The following is a 15200-nucleotide window of genomic DNA, read 5'->3' as shown; positions in this document are numbered from 1 at the left end:
GTCATCAATGCATGCCTTAATAATGAGGAAGTTCGGGGACAGTGGTTCGGTATTTGTTGTACCTATGAGTGCAGTCTTTCTGTGTCTGCCCCCTCCCAACTTCCCTCCACATGATCCTCTCCAGACCCATCCACATAGCAGCACATTTCAGGATTTTGTCTTACAGCTGAGCAGTATTTTTATATACTCTTCTTTCTTTTGTTGTGTTTGGACCACACTTGACAGTGCTCAGGGCTTACTCCTGGCAGTGCTCGGGGGGATGATCTGGGATGCTGGGGATTGAACTCAGACCAGCGGCATGCACGGCAAGCGCCCTACCCCCTGTACTATTCCTCCGGTGCTTATACACTCTTACACAGTTCTGCTGTGATCATGTTTCTCTGTACCAAGTCACTCATGACTTGCAGCAAGATTGTGCAAATGACATTGCATATTGAGTGCAGTCCTCGTGTTTCTGCTGCTCCTCTTCCCCCAGGTGGGGGTGTTGGCCACTGACCCTGCTCTGCTTGTCTTTGAGGTGCTGCTGTGCCTGTTGTGCATCGTGGTCTTAGTAGCTACTGAGCTGTGGACCTACATTCATTGGTACACCCAGTTGAAACGTGTCTTCTTCATCAGTTTCCTCTTCAGTGTGGTGTGGAACTGGATATATTTATATAAGGTATTTAATAGGTTGGGGGTCTTAACATTTTTAATGTTTTATAATAAAAGAACTGTGATCCATTTAGAGCTTTAATTGTGTGTGTGTGGGGGGGTGTGTGTGTGTGTAGTGGGTGAGGGGTATGATTAACAACTCAGCTATATTTGTATTTTTCTTTATCCTTTCTGTTTTGTTTGGGGGTTGTGAGGTGGGGGACTTGACCAGTTATGGGGGGGGGAGAGATATGTTTTAAAAATTAAACTTACCACCTGGAGATAATCACTTTCAATGTCTTACGGTGTTTACAGTCTTTTATCTGCACATATTTTTTATTTTTTAGAAAGTTGAAAAGTTTATTGGAATGTAGAAAAGAAAGGAAAAAGAATGCCCCCTGTGGGGAGAAACTTAATATAGTACTAAGTTCTGCATTTTAATTCTTTTAAAATTGGTATCACATACATATTAGAAATTCAAAAGAAGCACTAGCATTGCTGTCAGAATAGCACAGGCATAAAGGGAAATTTCTGATCTTCCTAGCAAGGTAAGCTAAGCAGCCAGAGAATCTCAGTGCATTCATCTCACTGAATAATTAGGGTTATTTCCTTAACATTTTGGTTTGGTCTAAGTTCCAGAGCTTTTGGAATCTTAACTATTTACAAAGTAAAGGAAGGGAGACTTATTGAATATTATTATTTTAATGATTTCCTTTGGGAAGCTTTGATTATTAAAGGTACATTATCTTAGGGACCTGAATGTAGTTCACAGGTAGAGCGAATGCTCAGCTGTGACCCTGCATTGGTTCCAGGCACTATGAAGAACAAACTATTTTTCATTGATGTTGAAATCACCCAAGGAAGACACAGCTTTGTCATGAGTTAGAAAATGGGAAGTGGGGCTGGAGTGATAGCACAGTGGGTAAGGTGTTTGCCTTGCACACAGCCGACCCAGGTTCGATTCCCAGCATCCCATATGGTCCCCTGAGCACCACCAGGAATAATTCCTGAGTACAGAGCCAGGAGTAACCCCTGAGCATTGCCGGATGTGACCCAAAAAGCCAAAAAAAAAAAAAAAAGGAAGTTATTTATTATATGCAGCTATGTTGGAGGGGAATGTTATGAATTTTTATCCTTTTCAGAATTTTTTTAAAATGTCAGTTGTTTTAGTAAAAAGGTTTTCCATGGGCCCAGGATGTAACTCAGTGGTAGAACACATACTTTGGATGTTCAGAGACCTGGCGCTGATCACACACACACACACACACACACACACACACACACACACACACAATTTTCTTTCTTTATAATTAGCAATCATTGTTGTTTTTGTGTTAAGACTGATTTTCCATGAGCTATAAAAATACTAAACAGGTTCGGAGAGCTAGTACAGCGGGTAGGGTATTTGCCTAGCAGGTAGGGCCATGCCCGGTTCCATCCCTGGCATCCCATAGGATCCTCCGAGCCTGGCCAGAAGTTACTCCTGAGCACGGCCAGGTGTGGCCTCAGAACAACAGCGAGAGAGACATTCTGCACATTCTTTGCTATTTAACTTTTCAAGGATCTGGCGTGGTGGGGTGGTGAGGGCTTGCCGGGTTTGGGGTGCGGCTTGACCTTCACTCCAGCTTTCCCTCTCTCTGTCGGTGTGGCCAGCTCGCCTTTGCACAGCATCAGGCGGAAGTTGCCAAGATGGAGCCACTAAACAACGTATGTGCCGAGAAGATGGGCTGGGCTGGCAGCCTCTGGGGTAAGGTGCTGACCAGATCCCTGCACATTAGAGTGACCGCATACCAGAGATCCATAAAGAATTTATTAGATTCCAGGAGGTTTTTTTTTTTTTTATTAGTGAAAAACCATGAGGTACAGTTATAGGCTTACAAATTTTGTGCTTGGGTTTCAGTTATACAATGATCAAGTCCCCATCCCTCCACCAGTGCCCGTCATCCATCCCCATGGGTCCCAGCATCCCCCCCACCCTCATCCCCCCCCCCCCCCCCCCCGTCCCATCCTGCCTCTGTGGCAGGGTATTCCCCCTTGTTCTCTCTCTCTTCTTTTGGGTACTGTGTTTTGCAAGAGAGGCTTTGAGTGGCAATCATGTTTGGTCTATCGACTACTTTTAGCATGCTTCTCCCACCCTGGGAGGGCCCTCACAACACCCTTCATTTGGTACTCTCTTCTCTATCTGAGCTTCCTTTTCACCTAGAGCCTGTGGCTGGCCTTCCATTCATGGAGCAAAATTCCTGGTACTAATCTCAGCCATTCCTGTGTGTCACTCCAGGAGGTTTTTCTTGACTGAATCTTTAACATCAGTAGACTCTGCGAGAGTCTCAGGTTTAGGAGCAGTGATTTTTGCATTTTTCATAAGCCACTGTGTTCTTGTACCAGTTTTCATGGGGAAATTCTTTGTGCTGACTCTCGCATTACCCGTCAACTAATAACAGGTGAATCCTCTGTTCACCGGGGCTCACAGAGTCCTCAGCACCAGTCCTCAGGTGCGACAATGGAGAGGAATTGCAACCTGTTGTTTGATTTCTTTATTTCGACTTTTGAAATCTTCTATGCGTAGATGAGAAAGATGGGCGAGCTGGCAAGGGGCATGGCGCTGTCACATGCTAGCCTTCGCCTTCAGTATTGAAGCAGTTATTAAATCATGGTACCTCGATAAAATCGGATGGTGGTAGGAGTGAAGTCAAAAACTAAAATACTGTCTTATTTTTGTGAACGCAGTGTGACTTTTACAAAACGACTCAGTGTTTTCTGTTCTTTGAATAGAATGGTTCAGAATATCATGGACCTATAAGGATGACCCATGCCAGAAGTACTATGAGCTCCTGGTTGTCAACCCTGTCTGGTTGGTCTCACCAACAAAGGTACATGTTCTGGAACGTTTGCTTCTACGGAGGTCTGATACTGAGGGCTATTTTGCTAATAATTTTCCCAGAAAAATGCAGTTCCATTACACTGTGCGAACAATGTCCTGTGGTGGCCAGGGGGCTGGCCCCGAGAGCGGGTGCAGCCCCAGCCTCCATCCCTAGCATGCCGCTGCCCTGAGCACTGTGGGTGTGGGTGGCTCAGGAATAATAGCACTGCAGCACTGTCCTCCTGTTGTTCATTGATTTTCTCGAGTGGGCACCAGTAATGTCTCCACTGTGAGACTTGTTGTTACTGTGTTTGGCATATCGACTACGTCATGGGGAGCTTGCCAGGCTCTGCCGTGCAGGCAAAATACTCTTGGTATCTTGTCGGGCTCTCTGAGAGGGGCGGAGGAATCAAACCCAGGTTGACCACGTGCAAGGCAAACGCCCTACACGCTATGCTATCGCTCCAGCCCAGAAATAATAATGAAAAATAAATTGGCACATGGCAGCATTTTAATTGAATCAAAAAGTTCCAGTGCAATGAATTTGACTTAGTTGTGGGCCTCAGTTCTTCTAGGGAAACTTGACATTGCTTCCATCTCGTTGTAGGCATTCGCGGTTACCCTCACCACCTTTGTCATGGACCCACTGAAGTACGTCGGCAAAGGCTTGGGGGAGTTCATCACGGCGTTCATGAAGGAGATCCCGGGCATTCTGCACATCCCCGTGCTGATAATCTTGGGGCTGTCAGCACTGGTTAGTAAGAGCAGCATGGAGCACGGACAGGGTTAGAGAAGGCCCTTCTGAAATCACCCGGCTGCCCCAGTAACGTCAGGATCAGTCTTGACTGGGATAAAAAAGGTGGTTTGGGTTTTTTTTTTTTTTATTTTTTTTATTACAGATTTTGTATTTCTGTTATGTGGCTCTCCAGTTTGACTGTTGCTGTCTTAGCAGTGATCTGGAACTGTGCTTCTCAGCCTTTTCCAACCATCTTCTGGTTGATCCCAGTCTCATGCACTGGTCTCTCTCATTTATGAGATTTTTTTTTTTTTTATTGTGGCCGCCTTGAAATACCTTGATTGCTCACAGGTGGTCACATGGCCCTGGTCTTTCCCATGAAGTGTGACTTTCCATGGAATTGTAAATACACAGGAGACTATTTAATAAACAACTTTACATTTTTCAGATTACTAATCTTCCTGGATTTTTGCAAAACTGCTATTATATATACTATTGTATAATTAATATATATTATATAATTAATATATATAATAGTATATATAAAAGTCAGACTGTATTCAACTGACTGAAATGGCTAATGACTTTCCATTTCATTGATGACTATGGACTTGTACTTAACAGATTTTTGTTGTTTTTTGGGCCACACCTGGCAATGTTCAAGGGTTACTCCTTACTGTGCTTGGGGGGGGCGTGCCACATGGGATGCCAGGGATCAAACTTGGGCTGGTCATATGCAGGACAAATGCCTTACCCACTGTATTATTGCTCTGGCCCCAAGAATACATATCTTTTTATTTATTTATTTATTTCTTGTTTACAGATAACCAAGACTTTATTTAAAAAAAAAAAACCTGATCATAATCACTTTGAAAATCACAGTACCAAAAAGCACAAATTAAAATAATGATGAGGTATCACCTTACACCAACGAGAATAGCATATATTGAAAAAAAAATACCCTGAAAACACAAAATATTGGTGGGAATGTGGTGACAAAGGAAGCCTTATTAACTACTGTTGGGAATGTCACTTGGTCCAGCCTCTAAGGTAAACAATAGGTAGATTTTTCAGAAATTAGGAATGGAGCTTCTATTTGACCCAGATATCCTACTTCTAGTCATCTTCCTCTAAAACACAAAAACATTAATTTGAAGATATACACTCATGCCTATGTTCATTCCAACTCTTAGTCCAATAGCAGTATGTAGAAACAATCCAAATATCCAATAACAAATTAATGAATACAGTTCTGGTACGCATACACAATGCAATACTATGCAGCCACTAGAAAAAAATTGTCAAGGAATACATTTTTTTTTTTTTTTTTTTGCTTTTTGGGTCACACCTGGCGATGCTCAGGGGTTACTCCTGGCTCATGCACTCAGGAATTGCTCCTGGCGGTGCTCAGGGGACCACATGGGGTGCTGGGAATCGAACCTATGTTGGCCATGTTGGCTGCATGCAAGGCAAACGCCCTACCTGCTGTGCTTTCACTCCAGCCCGAGGAATACATATCTTTTTAAAAAAGAAGTGGAATTGAGCCTCCAAGGTAGAGCTCTTACCTTGCTGGTGTGAGACCTTGAGTTTGATACTTAGCACTACAAAAAAAAAAAAGTACAAAACTGTGCACTCTGATTAAGCCACCTCATTAAGTACTCAGTCACGAGTATTTCTCTTCCTCCTAGGGCTTCTGGTATGCTGTTGGGACGTCTGTCGTCCCTATGCTGAGACTCATGCGAGGCCCCGGGAGTGAGCCGCCTCCAGCCCTGGAGTCTGGTCGGGGCCGAGACCGCCGCTTGGAGGAGCTCGACTATAGGAGCCCGGGGGGAGCAGGTGATGCAGCCCACAGGGGCCACATCGAGCCCCGGGAGCGAGGCCCCTATGAAATGACGCATGAGGGTAGAAGAAATGTTTTGAGAGAGAGAGATGGTGACCTGAGAGTTCAGCCTGGCACCAGGAGCCCCGAAGTGCTGCGGCCCTTTGATTTTCCAGACGCTGAGGCGAGAGAGCTTCCCCGGGTGGCGCCCAGCGTAAGTCGGCCACTGTTCCTTGTGCTGTCACACTCTCCCCTCCTCGCAGGCCTACAACTTCCCACAGAGCCTTCAGTGACGTTTGTCCCTCTCCTCTCTGGTCAAAAGGTAGTCCAGCCGCCTCTGGTGTAATGGCAGTGCATCTTGATATTTATTCTCTGCTGTTTAACAGTGGGCTGGAGCAACAGCACAGTGTGTAGGGTGTTCGCCTTGCACACGGCCGACCCAGGTTCGGTTCCTCCGCCCCTCTCGGACAGCCCAGCAAGCTACTGAGAGTATCTCGCCCACATGGCAAAGCCTGGCAAGCTACCTGTGACATATTCGATATGCCAAATACAGTAACAAGTCTCATAATGGAGATGTTACTGGGCCCGTTTGAGCAAATCGATGAACGGGAGGACATTGACAGTGACAGCTGTTTAACAGTAGTTTGTTAGAATACCGGGTGATTTGTAATAAATTTCCCAGGAGGTCAGCAGGGGGCTTGATCTGAAGAGATCAGAGATTGGTCTTCCCTGGAGTGGGAAGGGATCACAGCCTCATTTTCTTGAGTCCTTATCACTGGCTGGCCAGACCTTTTTACTACAGAATGGGTGGAGTGTCTTTTCTACCACCGTTGACCATTCAGAGGGACATCTCCATTCCCATTTGTGAGTGTAATTAACACTTGGAACTTTTTTTTTTTTTTTTTTTTTGCTTTTTGGGTCACACTCGGCGATGCACAGGGGGTTACTCCTGGCTCATGCATTCAGGAATTACTCCTGGCCGTGCTCGGGGGGCCATATGGGATGCTGGGAATTGAACCCGGGTCGATTTGCATGCAAGGCAAACTCCCTTCCCGCTGTGCTATCGCTCCAGCCCCAACACTTGGAACTGTTTAAGTTGCCACTCTAGACCTTTGAGAAATGATAAGCATGGTCAGCCCAGGAAACTGCAAAATTCTTTCCCGTCAAGTGTGTCGAAGTCAAAAATAAGCACTGCTTCATGCAGCTGGGTCCTCTCAGATGTTCCTCTCCACTTTGATGGTAAATGGGGATGTCACTCACTCAGAAACCTTCCGTGACTTCCCCCTCACTTGACAGAACAGCGGGAGATCCCACGGCGTTACCGCTCTAGCCTGTTACGGAAATCTCCACCTCACCACCCAGTTGTTCATCCTGCTTCAGCCACAGGGGTCTCTGGGAATCCTTAAACACTTTTTTTCCCCCTTGGATTTTTGGGTCACACCCGGTGATGCTCAGGGGTTATTCCTAGCTCTATACTCAGGAATTACTCCTGGCGGTATTCAGGAGAACATATGGGATGCTGGGAATCGAACCCGGGTCGGCTACGTACAAGGCAAATGCCCTCCCCACTGTTGTATAGCCGCAGCCCTCAACACTGTTCTCGATGGTCACCCTGTGAGAGTCTTTCTCCCCAGTCTATGAACTCGTAGGGATCCTGGGACCTTCCAGACAGCCCTGACTGAGACAGTGATACCGTTACAGTCCAGCCCCAACTGAGACGTGAGAGTTGAGTTTGCCACAACGGCTTTGCACATGAACTTGGCCAAACATTGGATTACTAAACCATCAGACCGTATTATGCCACTGAAAATGTACCTCTGCTTTCCAGCATAATGCACCTGTTTCGGATACCAAAGCCAAAGTGAGCGGTGGATTCCCGGAAGAGCATGTGACCAAGAATACCCAGCCGGCTAAGCCTGCGTCCGGCCCAGAGCCTGCTGAGATTGAGCTGCCTGCTACAGCCCCTGTGCTGGGCAAGGCCCCGCCCCCCGTGCCCCCCATGCCAGGCAAGGCCCAGCTCAGGACTGATGCTTGCGGCAGCCCAGAGGAACACGGCGCAGTTGCACAAGCATGTGGACAGCAGTTGGACAGCAGCCCCAGTGGCTAGAGGCTCAGGCACGGACCCAGGCGAGGGCGTTGTTGGGTTTTGTGATGTGCATACCCTCATAGCTCCATGCCGTGAGCATCTTCATACCAACTACCAACTACCCAGGGGCCAACTTACACTTTATTTTACCGACAGAGTGAGAAACACATGGATGTCACATATGTATACAGTTTCTTTGATACTAACATACAGCCCCATAATTTTTTAAGTGTTAATTTTGGAACAGGATGGCAAGCATCACTGATTTTGAATAATTAAGGTCAATCTGAATTAACACATTGTTTAATGTGTTTGTTAATCTGTATATACACGTGAACCACCGTAGCTGGTATGTGCCATGCCTGTTTCAGTGTATTAATGGACACTGAAAAAGTTTTATGGGCACATACAAAGGAACTAATGCCAGAATATATTTTTACCTAATGGAGTACTGCAGTCCAGAATGTCAGCTTTGCATTGAATTCCAAGTGTTTCCCAGAGTGTTCTCAAAAACGATGTCTTGTTTTGAGCCACACTTAGCAGTGCTCAGGGGCTCTTCCTGGCTCTGTGCTCAGGAGTGAGCCCCAGAGTGCTGGGGCTAGGGGTACTGTATATGGTGCCCGGGTTTGAACTGGGCTTGGCAGGATGCTAGGCAAGTGCCTTAACTGCTGTACTATTTGGCCCTGATAAAGAATTTCTCAGGCAAGCCCTTAATACCTTTAAGCGGAGACTCTTGATATCTTTCTTTGGAGGGTCCCCAAGGCTGCCGCAGAGCAGTGGGCATCCTGCTTCTCTTAGCTGGCAATGAAGACTGTCAGGGGAAACCCATACTCTTAGGGTTATGTAGTCTTAGAGAATGGCTTTGTTCTTGTCCACCAAAGGGTTTGTGAGACCTGTTTTCTCATTATCAGCAGTTGAGACTTAGTTGTTAGTGGACTGTTTCTTATTCGTAACAAACCATATTGTATCATAAGATCTGATTTTTAGAGACCTATAGGTAGTTAAAATCATGATAGGAACAGGTTTTTTTTTTTTTTAAAGGCAGATGATATAATCAACATTTTCGTTTGTTTTTTAAGGCAGTTTTGGGCCAGAGAGGTGGCTCACTGGGCTGAGTTCACACAGGAGGCCTGGGTTGGCACCATGGGATTCCCCGGTACTCCCCCCTGCCCCCAAAGTCGTGGCCCCCAAGCCTCTCAAAAGAACCACTTCAAATTCTGCTCCTGTGCTTAGTCAGGACGCAAATTTCACATTATTTAAAATTTCATTTTAGTCTTCAGAAGGTGTTTAGCCACTAAAAAGAATAATCAGAAATAATTTTCAAGTGGGCATTCATTTTAGAAAATATATTCAAAGCATTTGCTTTTTGATAATTTTTACATTAAAGGCAGAGTGGCCCCTTTCAGCCCCCAAAGCATCACTGTTTTATGTTAAACTTTCCTGTTTAATGTTGTAAAGATCTGTGCTAATCCACCAGGGTGAATAATCCAAGGAACCCCTAGGTTCCCTCTGAGCTGTGAGGGATGTGACCGGGAGAGAGATGCCTCAAGGGACAGGCTGGCGGCTAGAGTGACGATCAGGCGTCTGCGCTCCTGCCCCATACAAAACCCGATCTTCCAGAAAGGAAGGAAGGAAGCGAATTTCTTCTTTGTATTCTTTCATTTCAGATGACCGTTTGGGGATGGAAACCACCTTGATAGCAGGCGACATTCTGCTGCTGTTTAAGGACGGCCGCTGTAAAATCTTTACAGGCCGCGATCAGGGAGAATTTGTTAAAGCAAACGGAATATACAAAAGCCAGTGTGTAAGCTGGAGACACAGGCTTGCCTACTGTCTAGCCAGTATTTGTTAAAATCTAGGATTGTGGCTTTCAAGAAAAATCAGAACGGGAAGAGAACGCATTTTCAAGCAATCTTTAAATGGGATAATGTTTACAGGGTTAAAAAAATGCCATAAACACAAATAAACTTATTTTTTATATTGTGGTTTGATATGCTGTTAATGCTTATTGAATATTCTGGTAAGAAAAAGCTCTAGGAAATGTGTTTTTTTTTTTTTTAAAAAAAGGTTATGATAGCTGGTATATTTAACATTCTCTACAGGCTAGCAGGCTAGGTGTTAAATTTTGTCTGACCTCAGGACCAAAATTTTTTCCCAAACCTTTTAATGCAATTTGAAGTTGAATATTCCCCCCCCCCCAAAAAATTTAGGGAACCACATCAATCACCTGAACAAGTCTTAAGAAATAAGAAGCAAGAATCTATCCCAGCTGTGTTGGAGCAATTGGAGGGGCATGAGTCTGTGAACTTGCTACAGGTATGGGTGCCTGCATTCCTGCCTCATGTTTCAGGCCCTGTTCTGTCCTATCATGTACTCTTGGAAACTACTTTAGGTTTCTAGGAAGAAGAGTGCAAGGTCTTTATATGAATGTTCATCTCCATAGACTTAAGTTTTTGTCACAACCGTAAGTTTTTTTTAGTCTATATTAGTTTCAGGAAAGTTTTATCAGTATTTTACAACAGAAGACACATGCCAAAAGAAATTTAAGAGCTTTTTTTTTTTTTAGAATGCCTTTGGCCTAAAGATAATACTAAAAATTTTTTTCCTCAAGGGGAAAATAATTAAGTTTTATAAGCTACTCTCGTGTAACTTTTTTACATACTGTCAAGTACATTATTTTACTAAGCAACATCATTTCCTACTACATAAAAAGTATAAAAATTGCCATTGTGGATGAAGATTTAAAAAACAAAATTCTCAGCAAGACAATAAATTTCAGGATTCGTTTAAGGTACTACTAGAGTCCTGACAAATGGCCAGAGCACATGATCCCAAGCAGTGACCACAGTGGCTGACACACCGCCCAGGACACCTCCCCCACTGGAGTGAGTGTCACAGAATCCTGTACCAGGCAAAGCTAAGTATTTCACGTCATTCTGAAAGCATTTCAGGCTGCTGTGTTACAGTGCTATTATTTCTCCTCATCGATTGAATTTCCCTGTAGTGTTCAGGAAGGAAGATGCTTAAAAAAAAAAAGTAACGAGTGGTTTGATTATTTTTTTTCAGAAGTTTTAAATTCCAACAAAGCATTATTTCGTTGCAGAAGGTCCTTTACTCCGAATTCAGTGTCTCTCTTTTGATCTCTTTGTAACAGAACTCTCTGTTCATCCATTCTTTTCGCCTGAGACCGTAGAATAAGGCTAAAAAAGTCCTCATCCGGCACTGTTTGTCCTTTTGTGGTAGCAGGCGGTGGAGCACATCTTTGATCATCTAATCTGGAACCCTGAAAGTTTGCAGGAAATAAGTTACAACACACAAACTACAGAGGAGGGGGTCAGCAGCACCCCCTCCCCCGCTCTACTGGGGCCTCCCGCTGTGCTCGGCTGCTTAGGGACAGTGTGGCTGCTCTCCTGCCTGGCGTCACAGCAGTTAATGCCCATGGAGCCCAGAATGCCTCTCTTGGAACTCAGTCCAGAAAACTTTGCCGCCCTGGGCCTTTATCTGTTGATAGTCCAGACCAAACTCTTTCCTTCACGTTCAAATTTAAGACTGTTGTTAGAAAGAAATGTTACTGACTACAATCGTGAAGACTCTAGTGACACTGCTGGGGTGGCCACTATGTCCCGAACCCAGTGTCCTGTTAGGGGCCACCTCCACTTTATTTCTCTGGTAGAAAAGGGTATCACTAAGATGCTGACTTGGGGCCGGAGTGGTAGTACAGTGGGGAGGGCGTTTGCTGTGCACATGGCTGACCTGGGTTCGGTCCCTGGCATCCCATAGGGTCCCCATATAGTCCCTGAGCACCACCAGGAGCAATCCCTGAGCATTGCCAGGTGTGATCCAAAACGCCCGCCCCCCAAAAATAATGTTGACTGGTACAATCAGCCTCTTGTCTCCATTTCACCAAGGTCACCCAACCTGTTGGTATAATTTTTTCTTTTTATCTGTAGAACCAGGAATGGGGCGCTGCCTGAGGGGAGAGTAATTTCCCCAACTCCTCCCTGAGATTTCTTATTTGACCCATTGGTGATTTAAATTCCACAAATTTGTGAGTTTCCCAGCTTGCTTTCTATTATTAATTTCACTCTCTTACAGTCAGAAGATATTTTGTGTTAAAATCCTATTTTTATAGTGGGTTATGAAAGCATTTTATCTTCTATACCTTCCCCTCGGTCCTATCTCTCTCCCCTGCTTGCATGCAGCTGACCTGGGGTATTTTCTTGATCACTGCTGGCTGTGGCCCACCCTCTCCAAAGGTGATCAGTCAGAGCATGCCTCCTCAGCCAATCACTTTCAGCTTGGGGGGGGGGGTGTCCTGGGCTCCCACCCTTTGAGCCTGAGCCGCTGCCTCTCTACTACTTTGCATTGTGTATGCGCCAAGACTTTGAGGTGGGAGTCTGAGCTTGAATTGGCCTGGATAAGCTCCAAGCATTCCCTCTCTAATCATTTTTATCAGCAGACAGGCGATACTCGGGGGACCATGTGTGATGCCGGGGATCGGGTCAGCCATGTGCAAGGCAAAAAGAGTCCTACCCACTCGTACCTGCTCCAGACATGTGCTTTCAAAATGACTAATACTCAGTATCTCTCATTCTTGCTTGCACTCGAGTGAACTGCTGGCTCATGTTCTTCGGTGGGCTTCAGTCCTATGTAGATGGCTGTCAAAGCTACTTCTCTCTTGGGCTCCAGAGGTTTATATCCAGTTCCCTACTCAACATTTTCTTCCTTAAACCCATTTCTCCTCTAAGCTTACGTTCCGTCAACCAATCGTTACCACCCAGTTCCCAGTCCCAATTTGCCTGAGAATACATAACTTCCCTGAAACACCCTCTTTCTAACAGTTCTCAGGAATCCTATCTTTTCTCACCTTAAACCACAGTGGCCAGCTTGCAACCTACTAAAATGTACGCGAATTCCCGGTGAGTGTCTACAGCAAATCAAGTGTTCGGTAATTTTTTCTGTTGATTCGGAGGTAGGTAATAGCTATTATGTTAATGAATGAGAACAGATCCAGAACTAGTGTCAAATAGAGGAACTACCCCTCTACTGAAAACACACAGTTTTCATCATGGTCCTGTCTAAGCCATTTGAGGTATTTCTTAGCTAAAATGTGCTGTAGAGGAGCTTATCAGGTCTCCCCTAAAGAGGGAACACTGGCTCTTTGCAGAATAAAGCTTTGCTGTCTAATACAAAAACATCTTTCTCAAATTAGAAGGCCAACATTACCAAAACTCTCAGCAGTATCTGGGCACAGAACAAACAAAAATACGCAGACGTACTTGGCATTTTACAAGGATGTCAAAGAAGTCTTCGTCAGGTTCTTTGTTGTCATTTGTCATCAAGTGGCCCAGGACTGATTGACTGTTGGCCTGTGTCAGACGCAGGCCCGGCAGGTCACTGACACTGGCCCTCTGGTCATCGAGGCGGCGGCTCTGGGAACTCGCAAGAAGATCTAAGAACTCATCTGTGTTGGGGGATGCCATGGAAACAGATGGTGCTATGATGAAGAGGGAAATCCCAGTCATTAAAAAATATTCAGACATCTGTTACGTGCATAATCCCCTTTCAGCCTTGGTCAGACCCAATTTCACCAAAAATTCCATGATTCCTCAGATCAGGAGGAAAAGAACTATTTTTGAGTTCAGTGCTATTGGGATGGCAAAGAAAATCTTTAGGAAACTCCAACTTGGAACTTTCTAAGGCACAGGCCTAGGCCTTGTCATAGATTCCTTCAATATTTTCCTTTTTTAATCCACATGTGGAGTGTGTGTGTGTGTGTGTGTGTGTGTGTGTGTGTGTGTGTGTGTGTGTAATTTTAAAGGTACATATAGATTTTTTTACTCATGAAAAAATATTTATAATAAAAAGTAGACTAGAAAAACTTAGAAGTGAAATAAAACCCTGTTGTCTGGACTTGAACAAAGGAAACAATTACTAAGGTGGAATGGCAGAACATACTTTTCCGCATCACTTTGTGGGGAGTGGAGGCAGCTGTGGTTGATGCTGTTCTTTGGTTCTTTTCCTGTAAGCAGCACCTCTGATCATCCATCCGATTGCTTTGAAATCGGCTCAACAGGTCAAAGAATCCTTCATCTCCAATGGTATCTGCACTGATTTTCTAAAATATTGAGAGAAAATGTGAAAAACTGACATCTTTGTAAAAAGGAGACAGCAACATTAGTAATACAACTGCAATACTTCAGTCTTGAATCCTTTCAGTCTTTAATCCTTGTGTTCCTACTGCTAAAGAAATGTAATGGGAAATTCTTTTTATTTTTTGCTTTTTCGGTCACACCCGGCGATGCACAGGTACTCCTGACACTGCACTCAGGAATTACTCCTGGCGGTGCTTGGGGGACCATATGGGATGCTAGGAATTGAACCCGGCTTGGTCATGTGCAAGGCAAACACCCTACCTGCTATGCTATCGCTCCAGCCCTGTGTAATGGAAAATTCTACAGACATTGAATTATTCAAAATCTGTAGTCCAGCCTTGAGTTCCCATCTGAAATTCAGCAGACTTTAAGAACTGGTAAAGTGTGACTTCCAGGGCTCTGTACTGGAAAGCCTAAGTGTCATCTGGGGGCCACACTCAACAGTGCTAGTGTCACGCAGGCACATGCCTTAAGCCTGGTTCTATCTTGCTGGCCCTGGAATGTGAGGCTCACAGTGTTACAGGCCGGGGAGGGATCCACAAGAAACTCTGGGTTGGTCAGTGAATAGGTATTTGCAGTGTAGAGTTTCATACTGATTATAGAACATTTACATGTGTGAAATAAGACAAAAATAATTTTTTAAAAAAAATTTTGGGGCCACAAGGCTCAGGGATTGAACCGGGCCCAACTGATGCATGCAAGGCAAGCACAGTCCCTCTGAAACTATCTCTCCAACCTGGTCATGGTCAATTCTGTATAGAAAAGAAGACAGCTGCTGATTCAAAGGAGAGGGAGTTTAAGCAAGACTTTCAAACTTCTAGCTTAGGTGACAGTGCCCCTTTAACTGGAATGAAATAAGCTGAGAGGGCAGACTTGCTTTTAAAACTGGGTTGCAATCCCATATGGGGTCACAT

The 15200-nt window shown here is 44.8% G+C and overlaps 2 protein-coding genes across 4 annotated transcripts in view; one reads left to right on the top strand and one right to left on the bottom strand.

The window, feature by feature from the left end:
- Positions 1-15200, top strand: part of CLCC1 (chloride channel CLIC like 1) — a 200085-nt gene that overhangs the window by 11561 nt on the left and 173324 nt on the right. Inside the window, exons 6-11 of the mRNA XM_056139033.1 lie at positions 518-658; positions 2284-2377; positions 3403-3500; positions 4098-4244; positions 5915-6259; positions 7874-10173. Of these exons, the coding sequence (XP_055995008.1) occupies positions 518-658; positions 2284-2377; positions 3403-3500; positions 4098-4244; positions 5915-6259; positions 7874-8152 (1104 nt within the window). The 3' untranslated portion in view covers positions 8153-10173. The remainder of the gene's footprint in view (positions 1-517; positions 659-2283; positions 2378-3402; positions 3501-4097; positions 4245-5914; positions 6260-7873; positions 10174-15200) is intronic.
- Positions 11160-15200, bottom strand: part of GPSM2 (G protein signaling modulator 2) — a 40867-nt gene continuing 36826 nt past the window's right edge. For all 3 annotated transcript variants that reach the window (XM_056139029.1, XM_056139028.1, XM_056139030.1), the window contains 3 exons: positions 14090-14249; positions 13411-13628; positions 11160-11414 (listed from right to left, as the gene is read on the bottom strand). In XM_056139029.1, coding sequence (XP_055995004.1) covers positions 11184-11414; positions 13411-13628; positions 14090-14249 — 609 coding nt within the window. In that variant the 3' untranslated portion in view covers positions 11160-11183. The remainder of the gene's footprint in view (positions 11415-13410; positions 13629-14089; positions 14250-15200) is intronic.

This window comes from Sorex fumeus, unplaced genomic scaffold, assembly GCF_029834395.1.
Source record: "Sorex fumeus unplaced genomic scaffold, SorFum_2.1 ptg000131l, whole genome shotgun sequence".
Taxonomy (NCBI): Eukaryota; Metazoa; Chordata; class Mammalia; order Eulipotyphla; family Soricidae; genus Sorex; species Sorex fumeus.
The sequence above is the reverse complement of the archived record's forward strand: the minus strand, read 5'-3'. Positions and strand labels throughout refer to the sequence as shown.